At 46.5% G+C, this 14979-nt stretch overlaps 1 protein-coding gene across 2 annotated transcripts; it reads right to left on the bottom strand.

Moving 5' to 3' along the window:
• Window positions 1–10493: 10493 nt before the first annotated feature.
• Window positions 10494–14344, bottom strand: LOC136496745 (uncharacterized). Of its 2 annotated transcripts, none has more exons than XM_066492506.1 (8): window positions 14134–14344; window positions 12608–13921; window positions 12414–12504; window positions 12163–12320; window positions 12019–12070; window positions 11825–11901; window positions 11622–11715; window positions 10494–11526 (listed from the first exon to the last, which is right to left on the bottom strand). In XM_066492506.1, the coding sequence occupies exons 2-8, from the start codon at window positions 13634–13636 to the stop codon at window positions 10943–10945; spliced, it is 2085 nt and encodes a 694-aa protein (XP_066348603.1). In that variant the 5' UTR covers window positions 13637–13921; window positions 14134–14344; the 3' UTR covers window positions 10494–10942. The 2 variants fall into 2 exon arrangements, with proteins under 2 accessions (XP_066348603.1, XP_066348602.1); XM_066492505.1 differs by having other exon boundaries at window positions 12608–13661.
• Window positions 14345–14979: the final 635 nt, after the last annotated feature.

Genomic DNA, 14979 nt, shown 5'->3' with positions numbered 1-14979 from the left:
TAGTTGCAGCAATTTGGAAGTGAAGTAGTCTATAGGTTAGGAGCACGTACCCTATTAGTTAGCAGGTGTTAGTAGGGTGGGAGCATTTTTGAAGGCAAGGAGGAAGTATCATGTGTTTTAGCGGTGTTAATCTAAATATGTATGTGACTCTATTTCAGTCATGGTTATGTAAATCTTTTTTCAGTGTTTATGTGACTATGTTTTTATGAATATATTTCTATATTTTTTGGATAATTTTGCTACCGGACCCTAAGCTTCTGTGAAACTTGCTATAGAACATTAAAATTTCTTTATTGTAGGGCACTTCCTAGTGTCTTCTAGCAAATAATTTTTTGACAGTGCTAAGGCCAAAATAAAAAGTTTGGACTCAGGACTATAGGTGGATGCCATTTCCATCATAAGCCCACTATTTTAAGCATCCAGATGATCAGTTTGTGGCCACATATAGAGGCCATTCAGTTCTGCCAACACTTATCCGTTGCTATTTCTCCCCTGTGCATAGGTCAGGAAGGAACATCAGATATTTTTTATTTAATCTGTGGTGAGAAACACCAACTTTCACAGAAATGGGTTCATCAACACAAGCTCATCAATATGATCAGAACATATAAATGGGTTCACCAGCACAAGCAGTTAACATTGATAGGCTTAATACAGATTCGCTTCTGACCATAACACACATAAAAAGGTTCAGAAGCATGTACCAGACTGCCTAACATCCAGTTCACATGCACATAGGCAAAAATACATGACCGCGCCTCATCCAGTTCACAGGTACATAGGCACAACTACAGGTTCAAAAGATTACATGACACAATTTCAACTTCAAAAGACAACAGGCAGAACTTCATCTTCAAAAGACATGGCCTGTTCACATGCACATAAGTAGAACTTGAACTTCAAGCTTTTGTGTTGTTTAAAAAGTCCTTGAGGCTATGAACAACACTAGTTTCTGGAGCAGCCGTCGACTTCTTCTGCTTCTTTTTTGCTGGGGTCTTCTTCTTCGGTGTTTTCTTCTTCTTAGGCATTTTCTTCTTCTTAGGTGTCCTCTTCTTGACTTGTGATGGTCCAGCAATGTCCTCATCTTCTGCTTCTTCTAGTTGTCTTTTTCTATAAATGTCACAATATTGTTAGGAAATAATTACTAAACTGTGTTACAATTGGAAAGAGACCTGTAGTAAAAAAAACTTGCCCTTTTGCTTTTGAATTCAACCCAACCTCTCCATCTTCCCCTAACTCTGGCATCTTACAAGTCTTGGCAAAGTGGCCCAATTCACCACACCTTTTGCACCTCACCTTCTTCTTAGTAGTATTTTTCTCATTACATTCCTCTGATTCTTACTACTCTAGGCCTATCAGCCGCTCTTCCTAGCAGAGGTGCCCAAACTTTGAATCCAAGGTCAACCGCTGGCCACTGTGATCTGTCTGGCATTGGTTCAACTCTCTGAGCATATGCAGCCCTGAACCTCTGAATAGAATAGTACTCATGCACAAAGTCTGCAATTTTTATTCCCCTTTGTGATAGTATCCATACCAATGCATGTTTACATGGCTTGCCTGTGACTTGCCACTCTCTGCATGAGCAAGAATGATGCTGCAGGTCTACATTGTGCCTCTTCTGGTTGTTCCAGTCATCAAGCAATGTCATTTCTGCTATATCCAAATCACTCTGGACAACCTTAACAACTTTCAGGTTCTTGCTTACAGTGTTTAGGTCCTTGATGACACTAGGGAGTATACCATCTTGCAGATTCCTACCAATATGCCTCCTTAAACATCTCTTCTCCATTATCAGCTCCCTTGTCCCATCAACCAGTTTATGCAAACAAAACACCTTTCAAGTGCCTAATCTGAGCATTGAAACTCTCAGAAATATTATTGGTCAAATAATCAAATTTACTATTCTCTAAAAATCTACATCTATACCAAACCCTATTGTGGTGGTCCTCTGGGTATTGTATGGCATCTGGAGCAAACTCATAGATCTTCTGCATGTGCCACTTGAACAAACCCAGAGTGTAACTTCTTGTAGCTGGGTACAAGTGATCAGTGAACACATCTCCACGATAGTGCTTCATGAAGTTGGCATACAAGTGTCTCATACACTCCTTGTGCTCTACTCCATGGAAAACTGCATCCACAGCCTTTTCAAGACCTTTACAGGCATCTATACATATAACCAAACCAGTTGGATACCCAAAAGTTGTATGCAACTGCCCCATGAACCACTTTCAGTTGTCTTCTGTCTCCAAATCAAAAATAGCATAGGCCACATGATACAACCAATTGCGACCATCCAGTGCAGTTGCTGATGCCAGTTGCCTAGTATATCTACCACGCAGAGCAGATGCATCTACACCTATAAAGGGCCTACATCCAACTAAGAAACCATCAATGCATGACTTCGGTGCTATAAAAATTCTCTTGAAGCGCTTTTTCTTCTTCCCTTCTACCTCTATCTCTACAATGCTACCAGGGGAGCTAATTTCTATCTATGCTTTCCAGTTGTACAACAATTGAAAACTTTCTTCATACTTTCCATGAATCTGTTCAAGAGCAAGCTTCATACCTGACCAGGCCTTAGAGTATTTCAGTTTGATGCCATAATCTCCTTCAAGCTTATCCTTTGCATCTTTGGCTCTTTTATTTGGATTTTTCTTCACCCACTCTCCCAACCTATCAGCACACCATCCTGAACTGGCCATCTTGCCTTCTCTCAGCTTGGTACTAGGACAGTTGTGCTTAGCAGGCAACGTTTTTATCTGAAAGCAAAAAAAAGGTCACATATTGTACACTTAACACTTTTATCTGCAAGCAAAAAATATAGAAGTAGGCAACAATTATATTTGCAAAAAAAATAAAGGTCTTATGTTGTACCTGTATTGTTTTTCGATCATAAATTCTAGAAGCATGAATTCCCCATGGGCACCCCTTAGCTGCACACTTGGCAACGGTTGGGTCAATTTTCACCTTAGCAAACTCAAATCCTTTTGTCACAGCATAATGCCGCACTGCCTTTCTGAATGAAACTATGTTAGGAAACAATTGTCCTTTGATAATCTTGGGGTTCTCTGGATCATGAAGCACATGAATCTCTAGGGGATCTGCATCATCAACTTCTGCCTCAAGAGGAACACCTCCATCAGCAGCAACAGGATCAGAATTTTCATCAACTAGTTCAACATTTTCAATGGTTGATGTCTGCCTAGGTGGTATTGGTATATAAAAGTGCTCATCATCTACCCAACATACTCCTCCTCATTATCAAACAAGTCTGGCTCTCTGACTGGTTCAAGGTCTACAGCCTCATCAACATTAGCATTGGTGTTGCTATCTAGGAAAGCATTAGCATTGGTGGGGATATCTGGCAAAGCATTAGCATTGGCATTGGCAGCCCCATCTAGCATAGCATCAGTGGGTGCAGTGTCATCAGGTGGAATAACACAAAGGGGCTCTAGTAGGTCGAATTCAGGTGCATTAAACACATATTTGTCCAACACTCCTACTACAAAGTGGCAAGACATTTGAGCCTTATACATGTCAAACAAATCTATCATCTGAATCTCACTGGTTAACCTGACATATTCTTTCAAGTTTTTGTCAAAGAACCACACCGTGGCACACTGGTTAGAGGACCATTTAACTGCGCTCTGTAAACTTTGCATCAACAGGTTCTAGGGTAAACGATCCTATCTCCACATCCCACTGAATTATAGAGCGTTTGCAATACACTTTTCTACCAAGCGAGTTTGTTGTACTGAAAACTTGTACTTTAATCTCTAGCGCGAAGAGGTCATTCCTAGCATCAATGTGAAAACAAATCATAGAAAGCTGACTAGAACAATTAACCACAAACTAATCTTCGTCCTGGTGTTAGAGAGATAGAGTTTCAGAGGAGTACCTAGACATCCCGTCCTCTGTCACAGAGTTAGCGCCAGGATTGGCGCTAAGAGAACCCCCAGCCATCTGCTCAACCTTCCATAGCTGCGGATCAAGGTGGTCGCCACCAATCCCCGCCACCGTGCCCGCCAAGAGTCGTCGCAGTCGTAGTCGCCACTCTCCGTCGCCACCGCCGCCGTAGGGTTAGGGTTCCTGGACAGAGGAGACGAGATGGAGGAATTGAACGGTAGCGACTCGATCCAGTCAGTGGCGCGGGCGTCTAATGCGGAAGGCAGGGGTGTAATGGACCATACGGATTTGGGGTACGTCTACGTATGCCTGCAGGTGGGCCACAGGTCATGCCAAGCATAGAAACTGGTATTTCTTTGTTGTACACGGAATTGTAATAGCACGATTGGAAATAGATGAAAAGTACGGTTTTTGTAATGCCTCCAATCCAATTAACCCATTAAACACCGGGGACGGGCAATAGGAACGCACGGTGGCGCCATGGCAAAGCTGGAGCCGTGCACTGAATCTAGGAGGCCGCGGTCGCCGCTTTCGATGCCACGGCGTGTGGTGTCTGGTGTGTGCAGTGCAGAAAACGGAAAGTGTTTTGTATAATAACAATGCATGCATGCACCCACCCCGTTTTGTGAACTTGCGATGACCGGCGAGCAATGAGGTCATGGTGTGGGTTAGGCTCAAAACAAAGCCATGGGAGGCCATATCAAAAGCTTATAAGAGATCACGATCCTGCTGCTAGGTGCTAACACGGAGTTGTTAAAGGCCAACATGTTCAATTATGCGTGAGGCTAGCACAATGATTCGGCCGCGGCCACAAGGGACACGCTTAAACAAATGGCCGAGCTGAATGCAGCCTGTCACATTGTCGACCATGCAAGCACGGCGTTGGTATTCAGCTTTAGTTTGTTCTCGGCGATTGGTACTGAATGCTCCGACTCATTCCTGATCTTTGGCAGTCTCGTCTCTCGTGATTTTAGCAAATAAAGGTTCGTCAGATTCCTGTCTCTGACAAGGTTGTTGATCTTTATTTATACAGCAGCAGCCCCGTAGGGGCCGGGAAAGGCAGCCAAAGCAGGATGCAGCAGAGAACAGCACAATAAACAGTTAGCGTTTGACAATCACTGAAACTCTCAGGATCCAAACAGGAGGTGAACCTGCCCTGAAGGAATCTACCAGTGCAATTGACTGGTTCTTCGTTTAGCGCACTAGTTGTTCAGTTAAGTCCCAATGATCCTAGTCGGAGAGGCTTGTGTGCAACAATATAATACTGGACTGATCCAAAGATGGCATCTCCAACTCCAACCAATTAAGGGCCACTCAACCAGTCTAAGTGTCTAACACCACGTGAAGAGCGGTTGAATCGAGTCTGGCGTCGCACAACGGCGTTTCTTGCTTTGAAAAGACTACTCAAATGCTATCTTGGGTATGCTATCCGCACAGACATGGAATCGCTTGTGCCAGGCAGCCAGCCTTCTAGAAGACGAGGATTGTACATTGCACATTTTGCCATTGCGTTGCGTTTGCAGCTATCGCTTCGGTGTTCCACATGTAACCATGTTACTTTAACGACGCAAGGAACATACACTGCTTTGCAGAAACACGCATGCTCCTCTATCTTTTCTTTTGTACGTTGCAAAACAAAAGCAGAGATGCGTGTGCATATATCACTCATTCAGTCGCCTTTTGCGTCCTAGGACGCACAAAGAGGAGCCGAGCGGGCCACAGAAACTAACCAGTCATTTTAAAACGCATTGTGCACAAATGAGCTGTCTGTCTTTGTTTCAGAGCCTGAAAAATCCACCAACCGCAGCGTGTCACCTGTCCTCGCACCGCGCGCTCCTTAACTCCTCCCGCAGGCCGCAGCGGATCCTAGCCCTCCGCTCGCCCCGCCGCACGGATCGTACGGCGTCCAACGCGAGGGCAGGCTCCCCTTGGCCCATGAGCGCTCATCGTACACGGGCCACACGAGTCCACGACCCACGCGCTGCGCCTGCGCAGCTCGATCCCGCATTCCCGCGGTCCCGCCCGATCGAGTTAGCTGTCTGGTCCCGTCCCGGGACGAGGAGGCCCATGGCAGGGCATAAAGCCATATAAACTAGGAGGGACCGGCAGATCCAAGGTTCCAGCACGAGCGGTGCGCCGGTGCCGCGGCTGGATCCCTGCTTCGGCATCCTGCTGTCTCCCCACGCCGCTACAGCAGCACACCCACCATGCATGCCTTACCTCCGAGTCCGAGGGGAGGCAGTGCCGTTTGATGATTTTTGATTGAATCTCACGGACCACAATTGACAATCCCCCCCAGGCGAGCGAGCGAAGATTGCGCCGAGTAAACTAAGCGGTGATGCCATTGCCCGCTGCGGCCAGCGGACATAAACAAAAGGCAACGGCACGCGGTTGCAGCCTTGCATTGCGAATTGCAACGAAGTGGATCTAGAAGGTCGTGCTCGCCACTGTCGACGCCATGCATTTGCTGTCGCAGCGAGAGGAGTCCTACCAAGGGAGCAGTGCATTTGGCCCGCTGCTGTAGCAGCAGCGATGTTTGTTAATGCGGCCATTTGCATACCGGCCGTATCCCTCTGATTTCTTCTGAATGGCGTGTGATGGTTGTAACAGTGTAGTAAGCGGTGAGGTCAGCAGTGAGCGTGTATGTAGAGAGGAAGAGAGACCGGTTTCCCGTTGGGGCTCGCTCCTCCGCTCCTCCACGCCTCGAAGGTGATGGAGGGGGGCGGCAGTAGAATAACAGATTGCGATCCTGCACGCTACGTGCTTATCCGGTTGTATTATGCACGAGCGAGGAGGCAATCACAGTGGCTTGCATCCTGCCGTCGTCAGAAGGGACAGGGTTGCACAAGAGGCACCGGCAGGCGGCAGAGCTGAACGCTCATGCACGCATGCACAGTGCTTCTCCTCTCGTCTAGCGTTTCTGAAACCTGTCGACAGTTTCGTGGTTTCAGGACAAAGTTCATCAGCGTCCCGCTCTGACATGCTGTCCGGTTTTACACGCAGAGGGCGAAAGAGGGCCGCGCGGAATGCAACTGAAAATGACCAACCATTTGCTCAGGCAACGTCGGCTTCGTCTGGACATTGGCTTGAAGCAAGCGAGCTTAGCACCTGTTCTCTTCTGACTTCTGCTGACCACTACTTCTTGGTCAGTTCAAGTTCCGGTAGGGCGGTAGTCGGAGTCGGAGAAGCTTGCTTCAGTTGCTTGTGTGCAAAAACAATATGGATGGTTGGACGCAACATGCATCTCCAACAGCCATTCGGTCAATCAGTCTAACACCTAATGAAGATTTGCAGGATCTGGCATGCTTCTGCTTCTTGCTTAAAAATGGCCTGGACTCTGGAGTAGAGATGGGTATCTTCCTTGACCAATAGTCGACGCATTAATTCTCCCTGCGCCCAAACCGAAATGCAATCACTGCTTGCACCAAGCAGTCTTCCGGTTCCGGTAGACGATCGAGGATGCATTGCACATTTACCGTTGTGCCCCCTCAGGTCGTGCGGCAAACTACAGCACTAACAAACTACTCATCCTTCATCATCACGTGAAACCATGACAGTCTGACACCTAACGAGAGTACGAGTACGAGACAATGCAGTCTGCAAATACATACCGGAGGACACAGTTTTTTGGAACGAATATTTTCTGCTCTTGGATGTCCAAGTATAGCACAGATGTTGTTTTTTATCACCTTTGCCTAAACTGCCTCGGCACTGCTTCCTTTGGGGGGTACAGGACGAGAGCTATTGAGGTCCTTGAGAAACCCAACGAATCATTCCGCGTCGTGCGCGAGTGAGCTGTCCCTGCAGCTCGCCTGATAATTCCATTTTTTCCACCCCACACCCACCCGAGATCGCATCGCGCATGAGCGGCGATCGGAGGTCGGGAGCAGGCAAAGGCAGGGCGATGCGACTGTGTGTGGCCCGTCCCGTGTCCACCGCTCTGAATCTGCTGAACCCGCAGTGGTGGATGCTGTACCTGCATGTCTCCCACTGCTGCTACAGCACAAGACAGTTGCCATATGACAACATGCTGATGCTGCTGATGCCCCGGGGATCCCCCACGGACAAATTCAGACGACGCTCCACTGCAGCTCTTCTGATTTCTAAAACAGCTCCAAACAAACAGCCGCCCTGTTTGCTGGCCTTATAAATCGTACTTTTTCAACCAACGAACAGTATTTTTCTCTTACAATAAATCAACCAACAGTACTTTCAGCCATGAGTTGCGAAGAGGCCAAGCGAACAGCTCAGATCCGGAGCACTGCTCGGTGCTCTGAGGATTGGTGCCTTGATCGCACTGTGCCACAACCCACCACAGGGGCTCTTTGTTTACCGTGCATGCTCGCAGCAATCTTTGTGCAGGCAGCGGCAATCTGGCTGGAGGGTGGTGGCCACTTGCTTGCTTTGGCACTCGCTGGAAAACGGAGGCCGCGGCGATGAGGTCACGGAGGACGTAAACGGAATCTGGTTGCAACTGAAGACGGCACGGATGTTTACTAGTTTATGCTATTTTATTTTATCTCTGTGCATGCACGGATCGGTATGCGGTGGTGCTGCGAATGCAAAATGAGCAGGTGATGTGATGAGCTGCAAACCGACGCAATTATGCCTGCCTAGGGAATTGATCAGTTGAGACCAGCGCAATGATTCGAGCCTGGCCAGAATGTTCAGAGTACTCTGCTGTGCCGCAGCCTGCACGTCTGCGCCGCGCTGCCGCTGGCCGCTGCGCAGAGTAAGAGGGCGTTCGGATGGTAGGGCTGATTTTGTATGGTTTTGGACGATTGAATAGTATTTTGAGAGAGAATAAGCTAAAACAAACAAGTCGGGGGACATAACCAGCCAAACGCCCTGTAAATTCAAAGCGTGGTACAGTAAATTTGGAAATTCCCTCCTACTGTTCGCGGCGTTTTAGCCCTTTACCGGTGGTTTCAGTGCAGATTTTCTGAATCCGCAGCGGAGGCTTTCTCGGCTTTTCCAACGTGTTCTGACTTTGCAGGACCGTGGTGAACTGGAAGCATACGACCTATTCGTTTGGTCTGGTTTGCCTTATAATCCATGACTGAAAGTACTATTGGCTGGTTTGGTGTGAAAGAAAAATATTATTCGTTGGCTGATAAGTCATAGCTTATAAGCCAAATACGATCAAGCGAACAGGTTGTATCAGAGGGTCAGTGAAGGAGATCAGCGATGACCTAATAACCAGAGGCATGCAAAGTTTGAAGCTGAAGCAAGGCTGCAACCTGACAAAATTTTCTATTACTCAACTTTAAGCTAGCCGCTGTTGACTACAATTGCTCAATTCTGATGACCTAGTGATGATCAGGTCCAACTATGGCACGAAATGGAAATTGTAGCTCGATAACATAATTTTTTTTAGTAGTTCATAGTTTTTGTCGTGGTCAGAGTATTCAGGCTTTACCATGTTAAGCCGCAAAATTCAATTTCAGTATGTGATCAAACTACGGAACTTACACGCCTCGATTCTGGGCAGCAGAAGTCTCTCCTCCGGAGTCCGGATTGAAACGAATTTCCTGTACCCGTACATAATCGTCGCAGTGTCAGATGTCAGCATGGCGTCACCGCTGACACTATCAGTACCCAAAAGCAGGAAAGATTGAAAATCCATGTCTACCTGCTTCGACTTACATTAGTCAATCATGCAGACTGAGTAACCTAATGTTTGACAAAATCAGGATCACTAATCTTGGCCAAGTTGTTAAAAAATTTAGAGGCAATCAATGATCGACTTGCCTCGATCCAATTGTGGCATCTAAGTAGACAAATGCATCTCTGATGTTTTTAGTGAGTTGAATCTGTTGACGTCCTGACGAATGGCATGACGGCCACATGCATTGGGAGACTTGCCAGCCTAAGAACAGCAGTGAACCCAACCTCCAAAGAAATGTACACTAAGGGTGCGTTTAGATTAAAAATTTTTTGGGTTTTGGCTACTGTAGCACTTTCGTTTGTATTTGGCAATTAGTGTCTAATTATGGACTAATTAGATTCGAAAGTTTCGTCTCGCGATTTCTCACCCAACTGTGCAATTAGTTTTTTTTTCGTCTACATTTAGTACTCCATGCATGTGTCGCAAGATTCGATGTAACGAGCACTGCGCAAAATTTTTTGGGAACTAAACAGGCCCTAAGTAGTAATGTGCTGCTAGCAGCAAACGGGGTTCTTGCTAGCACCAAAATATCTGGATATCTTATCCCACATAATTAGCTCAAGATTGACAACAAAATATTTAGAAGGACAAAATCGCTGATAACACAGATTCGCAAAGATAACGAATAACAGATCAAGTGCACGGGGAAAATATCTTGGAAACAGATAATAGCACCTTCATCAGATAATGCTAGGTCTGAGCTCAAATAATTAACGGATTCAGGATCAAGATCGGTAGATTTGTGAGATGTTCAACTAACATGGCAAACCAATCAAAGATCAACAACCTAAGGCCCCATAAGAGGTACAATAATAACCTCTAGAGCAGCATCACTGGGTCCACACCGAACTGCTTATGATGTCAAACCGGAGAACCAGTCACCTGTAACTGAAATTCGACAAAGTATAGATCAAGAACGAGCAGAACAACAGGGCACAAAGTTTAAAAAGAAATGAACGAATCTTGTATACTTGACTGGAACATATATATCTGGCGGTTCCCGCTTGAGCTCCCGCAATACAATGGGAGGGGAACTTACACTCATCTGAGACTAACATTTCTGTTGTATATATCAATGAGCAATTGATAAGGGGCAAAGGAAGAAATCTGATCTACACTAAAAATTTTCTACAAAAGGTACAATCTATGGGTCCTGCCATGAACAACTGCTGTTGCGGAGATCTCGAAGGACCACCAGGTTGATTGTGTACAACACTGGTCCATGTACAATTCAGCAGGAGCACTGAGCATGTGATGTCTTGTACCAAGAAACCACACGCTGGACCAGCATAGCTGGGTGCTTGGGTACCTCTCTTCAGGCCATGTGAGGTGTCAAAGCTGCAGTGTAGTTTATGCTCAAGCTGATCACTGATGCGCTGATAAGCCATAATTCTGGAACGACCTAATCTTGCCATCCCATCCTGCAGTAACTATCACTTGACCCCAGGAGTTTGGTGTGGTCTGGAAACAGTTCCTTAGGAACTTGTACTGTGACTCATCCAAAATTGCACGAATTGAGCGAGAAGGCAGAATTTCCTCTGGCCAGGTTGCTGAACTTCTGCAAGTGGACTCAGAGAACTCCTGATTCAAATTGAAAATACCAGGAGCAAATCTTGACACAAAACTATTAATAGCAGAATCTTCACTGCGACTTGAACTGCACTTAACAGCCTTACTCATGCACCAGAAGTTATCTCCTTGTGGTGACAAAATTTGAGAGGCCAAAGGGACTGGGTTTCTGGGTTTTTGGCCATTCCATGGTATTGCGATGGCTGCATTGTTGGAGTGGAAACGCTCTGAGGACCATATGGTTTTTGCATGTTTCAGTGAAGGCTCATCTTGGTTTTCATGGTTCCATACATAAATATTGGAGTCTTCACTAGCAGAAACTATATGCTGCCCATCAGGAGTGAATGTTGCCAATGACTGGCAAGAGCCAGTTCGGAGTCCTGATTGAATGAATAAAATGATGAGTTAATCATACATAAAATGTAATGATTGCTTAGATCAATGTAAGAATGAAGGCTAAGCATGTGGACTGTACCACTATAATTCTGAGTCACAATGGTTCCATCAAGAATTTTGATCTTCGAGTCAGCAGAGGTAACCATTAATTTACTTGGGTTGCTTGGGGAGAACTAACATGAAAAATAAAATAAAGAGTCAGAACATAGGAGCATCATAACGAAAAATGACTGATGAAGTAATCTATGCAATAAAAGCCTTCCTTCTCGTGAAGATATTTACCTCAAAAGCAGTAATTCTTTTAAGAGAAGACTTCTTGCCACTGAGTGCAATTTGTGTCTCGAACCTCAGCAGATTATCTGATACATCAAGATGTAGTTATAGTCAGCATATATGGAATATCATTCAAGTAAAAGCAGAGACGTGCTCAAATGGTATTGAAAAGCTAGTAGAGATTTAACTTTTTTTTCTTTTACCTGATGCATCATAAAATCGACAATTTCCGGTAATGGTTCCAACCACTGCTCCCTGCAAGATGTAAAAGAAAAGGAAGATTAACCTCACAAGCTACTGAAATAACAAGTTAGCTAAAAAAACCACTTCAGAATGCATGCTGATACCTTTCCATCAGGTCGATAGCAAACCGCTGTTATTATGTCTCTAATATCCACCCAATCAATGACACTGCATCTGGGAATATCCCATACACGGATTTTGCCATCTATTGATCCACTGATGAATCGATTCTCATTGGCTGGATTGAACTGGACACAAGTCACTGCAAAAGTAATTTTCATAGCGAAATTGTGAGGTCAAATTCAGAAGCATAGTTGAAAACTTTGAGGCAGCAATTAAGAGACTATAGGCCTACCAAAGTTGCTGTGTGGAAAAACAGTGATGCAGTTTGCAGATCCAATTTCCCACAAGCGAGCAGTTTTGTCTGTTGATGATGACAGTAGACGCTGCAAGGTAGAAAATTTCAACCATCAGAAAGGAAAGGACAAAAGAAAAAAAAGCAATCAAACCTTACAAATGAGGGGGGATAGCACATTTCATTGTACTGACCTTGTTGTTAGACCATGACAGATTCAGTACATCACCAGAGTGACCACGGAACTCATGCAATGGTTCCTCTGAGATCTGGAACACCATTGTTGGAATCACAACACAAGCAGAATCTGCAGATTGCTTCACGCCCTTGACTTTGCACTTCTTCTCACTGTCAGAATCAACAGGAGCCAAGCCACTCTGGCGATGAGCTTTGAGGTAAACACATGAAGGATCATCCATGGGAATTTTGCAGTCCTCAGACTGCGTGACACCCCAGACCCTGACAACTCCATCTTCGCCTCCACTTGCAAGAAACTGCCCATCCGGACTAAACTTCATAGTCAGGATGGCCCCAAAATGGCCCTTGATGACTTGGCCTTGAAAAACTGCTGACAATTCTTTCGACCGCTTCCTGTAGCAACGGACCTTGACCCTTTCATACCTTCCACCCCTGTTTTGCTCACTCTCTGAGGAGCTGGTGCTAGCTTCATCGCCTCCATGATCGAGGATACCAGCCCTCAAGCCCAGCCTCCGAAGCCATCCGTTTCTCCTCCTCTCGATCGACTTGGGAACACCAGAAAGCTTACCACTGCGGCTCATGAGCCTCTGGATGAAGGACAGTGAACTGAAACTCCTGCCCACCTTGCTACTAGCATCATCCCGGCTGGATCCACTGACAGAATTGTCATCCGAGACACCATCCACTGAGCTCCCCGTCTCCTCCGTGGACCAACTCGACATGGAGCAGTCATTCTCATCCGACTGCGACCACAATCTCCCAAATTCCGGCACAGCCTCCTCCTCCTTCTCGACATCGCCCACAGTGGCCACAGCATCGGCCTGCAGGGGAGCCGGGCAGCACTCTAGGCCCATGCTTCTCATGAACCGCTCCCTCCTCTGGCACACACTGTCGAGGCTTCCCGACCACGGCAAGGCAGGGCCCGGGCTGGGCGCCGGCGACGACGTGAGCTCCTCTCGCGAGTCAAAGAACGCTTCCTCCTCCATCTCCATCCTACAGCCTACTAGCAGTTGGCACCCCTCCATGGATCTTCAGCACAAGAGCACGGCGCTGCAAGGAGAGAAAGATGAACACATCTCAGAGCCCTGGTCCGGTCCGGAGGCGCGCTTATATAACAGTAAAGCGGCGCTGAATTGGCTCGGCGGCAACTGGGGACGAGAAAGGGAGAGCGGACGCGGGGGGAGCACGGGTCGGGAGGAGAGGGCGATTAGCATAAAGAAATCGCGGCAAATCACACGCATTCAACTTGCACGCATCTCCCAAATCCCGCAGCTCGCACGGCCCAAGCGCTCCTGAGCAATGCATCTGGCCTGGCAATCGGAACAACCAACCGCGCGGCCATTATTAAAGCGGGCAGCCAAGCCAAGAAACGCTGACAAAATTTCAGTTTTTTTTTAATCCCTTCCCCCTCTCTCAAGACCCCGAATTCACCAACACATATCTCGAAACAGTAGATTGATGATGGTAGAGGGGAATAATGAGTGATTAGAAAAGGAACAAACTGATGGCGAGGGAAGCTCACCTGGGGGAGGCAAGGAGAGAATTCGCGCGCACGCTTGGGGAGCGGCTGGGATCCGAGAGAGAAAGGAATCGTTTTTGCTAGCCTGGTGGCTCAGCTCAGGGATGCCGCGCGTGTTCTTGGCTCGTGGTCGCCGGCCGCGGCAGCATGGCGCAAATGGGGTGCCGGTGCGTATTATTGGAGGGATTGGATTCGAGACGACGCGGCAAGGAGAAAGGAGAAAGGAATTGGAGACGACGGGCGATTTATTACGACGGACGTGGAGGCGGAGCAGGAGGAGCTGGCCGAGCTGGGGGTCCCCGTCCGGCCCCCATCACCATCGCCAGAAAAAAATAAATCGGATTTAATTTAATTCTGGTAATGCACTGCTGCCAGAGCCAAGAACGAGTAAAATATTGCGCAATTCCCTCTCTGTATTTTATTCTTCTTCTCTAAGAAATGGATCTCGTGAAAATGAAATCAGCAGAGATGTCGCAGATTTCCCTCTCTCTTTCCTTGCTGATTCATTTGTCCCTCTGATGACACCTCTCTTCCCCCTCTCTCCAGACGTTTCCGCCACTGGTCCAATGCTGATGCACACTTTCTTTTTCTTTTTTCCTTTGTTCTTCTTTTTACTCGCTATATATTTTCTTTTTTTTTCTTTTACTTTCTCTTTGGGTGAGTGGTCGTTCTGTACGGTAAAGAGCATTTTCAAGAGTTTTTTCAAAACTCATTCCTAATCTTAAACTTTTTGGTCAGACTGAAGAAAAAAAAAACTATCCTCCAACAACAGCCATGTTCGTTTGTCTTATGAGCCGTACTTTTTCAGCGAACAAACAGTGTTTTTCTCTCGCGACAAATCAGTCAACA

Source organism: Miscanthus floridulus, chromosome 12 (assembly GCF_019320115.1).
Source record: "Miscanthus floridulus cultivar M001 chromosome 12, ASM1932011v1, whole genome shotgun sequence".
Classification (NCBI taxonomy): Eukaryota; Viridiplantae; Streptophyta; class Magnoliopsida; order Poales; family Poaceae; genus Miscanthus; species Miscanthus floridulus.
The sequence above is the reverse complement of the archived record's forward strand: the minus strand, read 5'-3'. Positions and strand labels throughout refer to the sequence as shown.

Coding starts and splice junctions, on each gene's coding strand:
- LOC136496745 (XM_066492506.1), bottom strand. CDS start 13,636: ATGGAGGGGTGCCAACTGCTAGTAGGCTGTAGGATGGAGATGGAGGAG. Junction 11,902..12,018: donor TCGATTTTATGATGCATCAG/GTAAAAGAAAAA, acceptor TTGATGTATCAG/ATAATCTGCTGAGGTTCGAG. Junction 11,527..11,621: donor TGTGACTCAGAATTATAGTG/GTACAGTCCACA, acceptor TCATTCAATCAG/GACTCCGAACTGGCTCTTGC.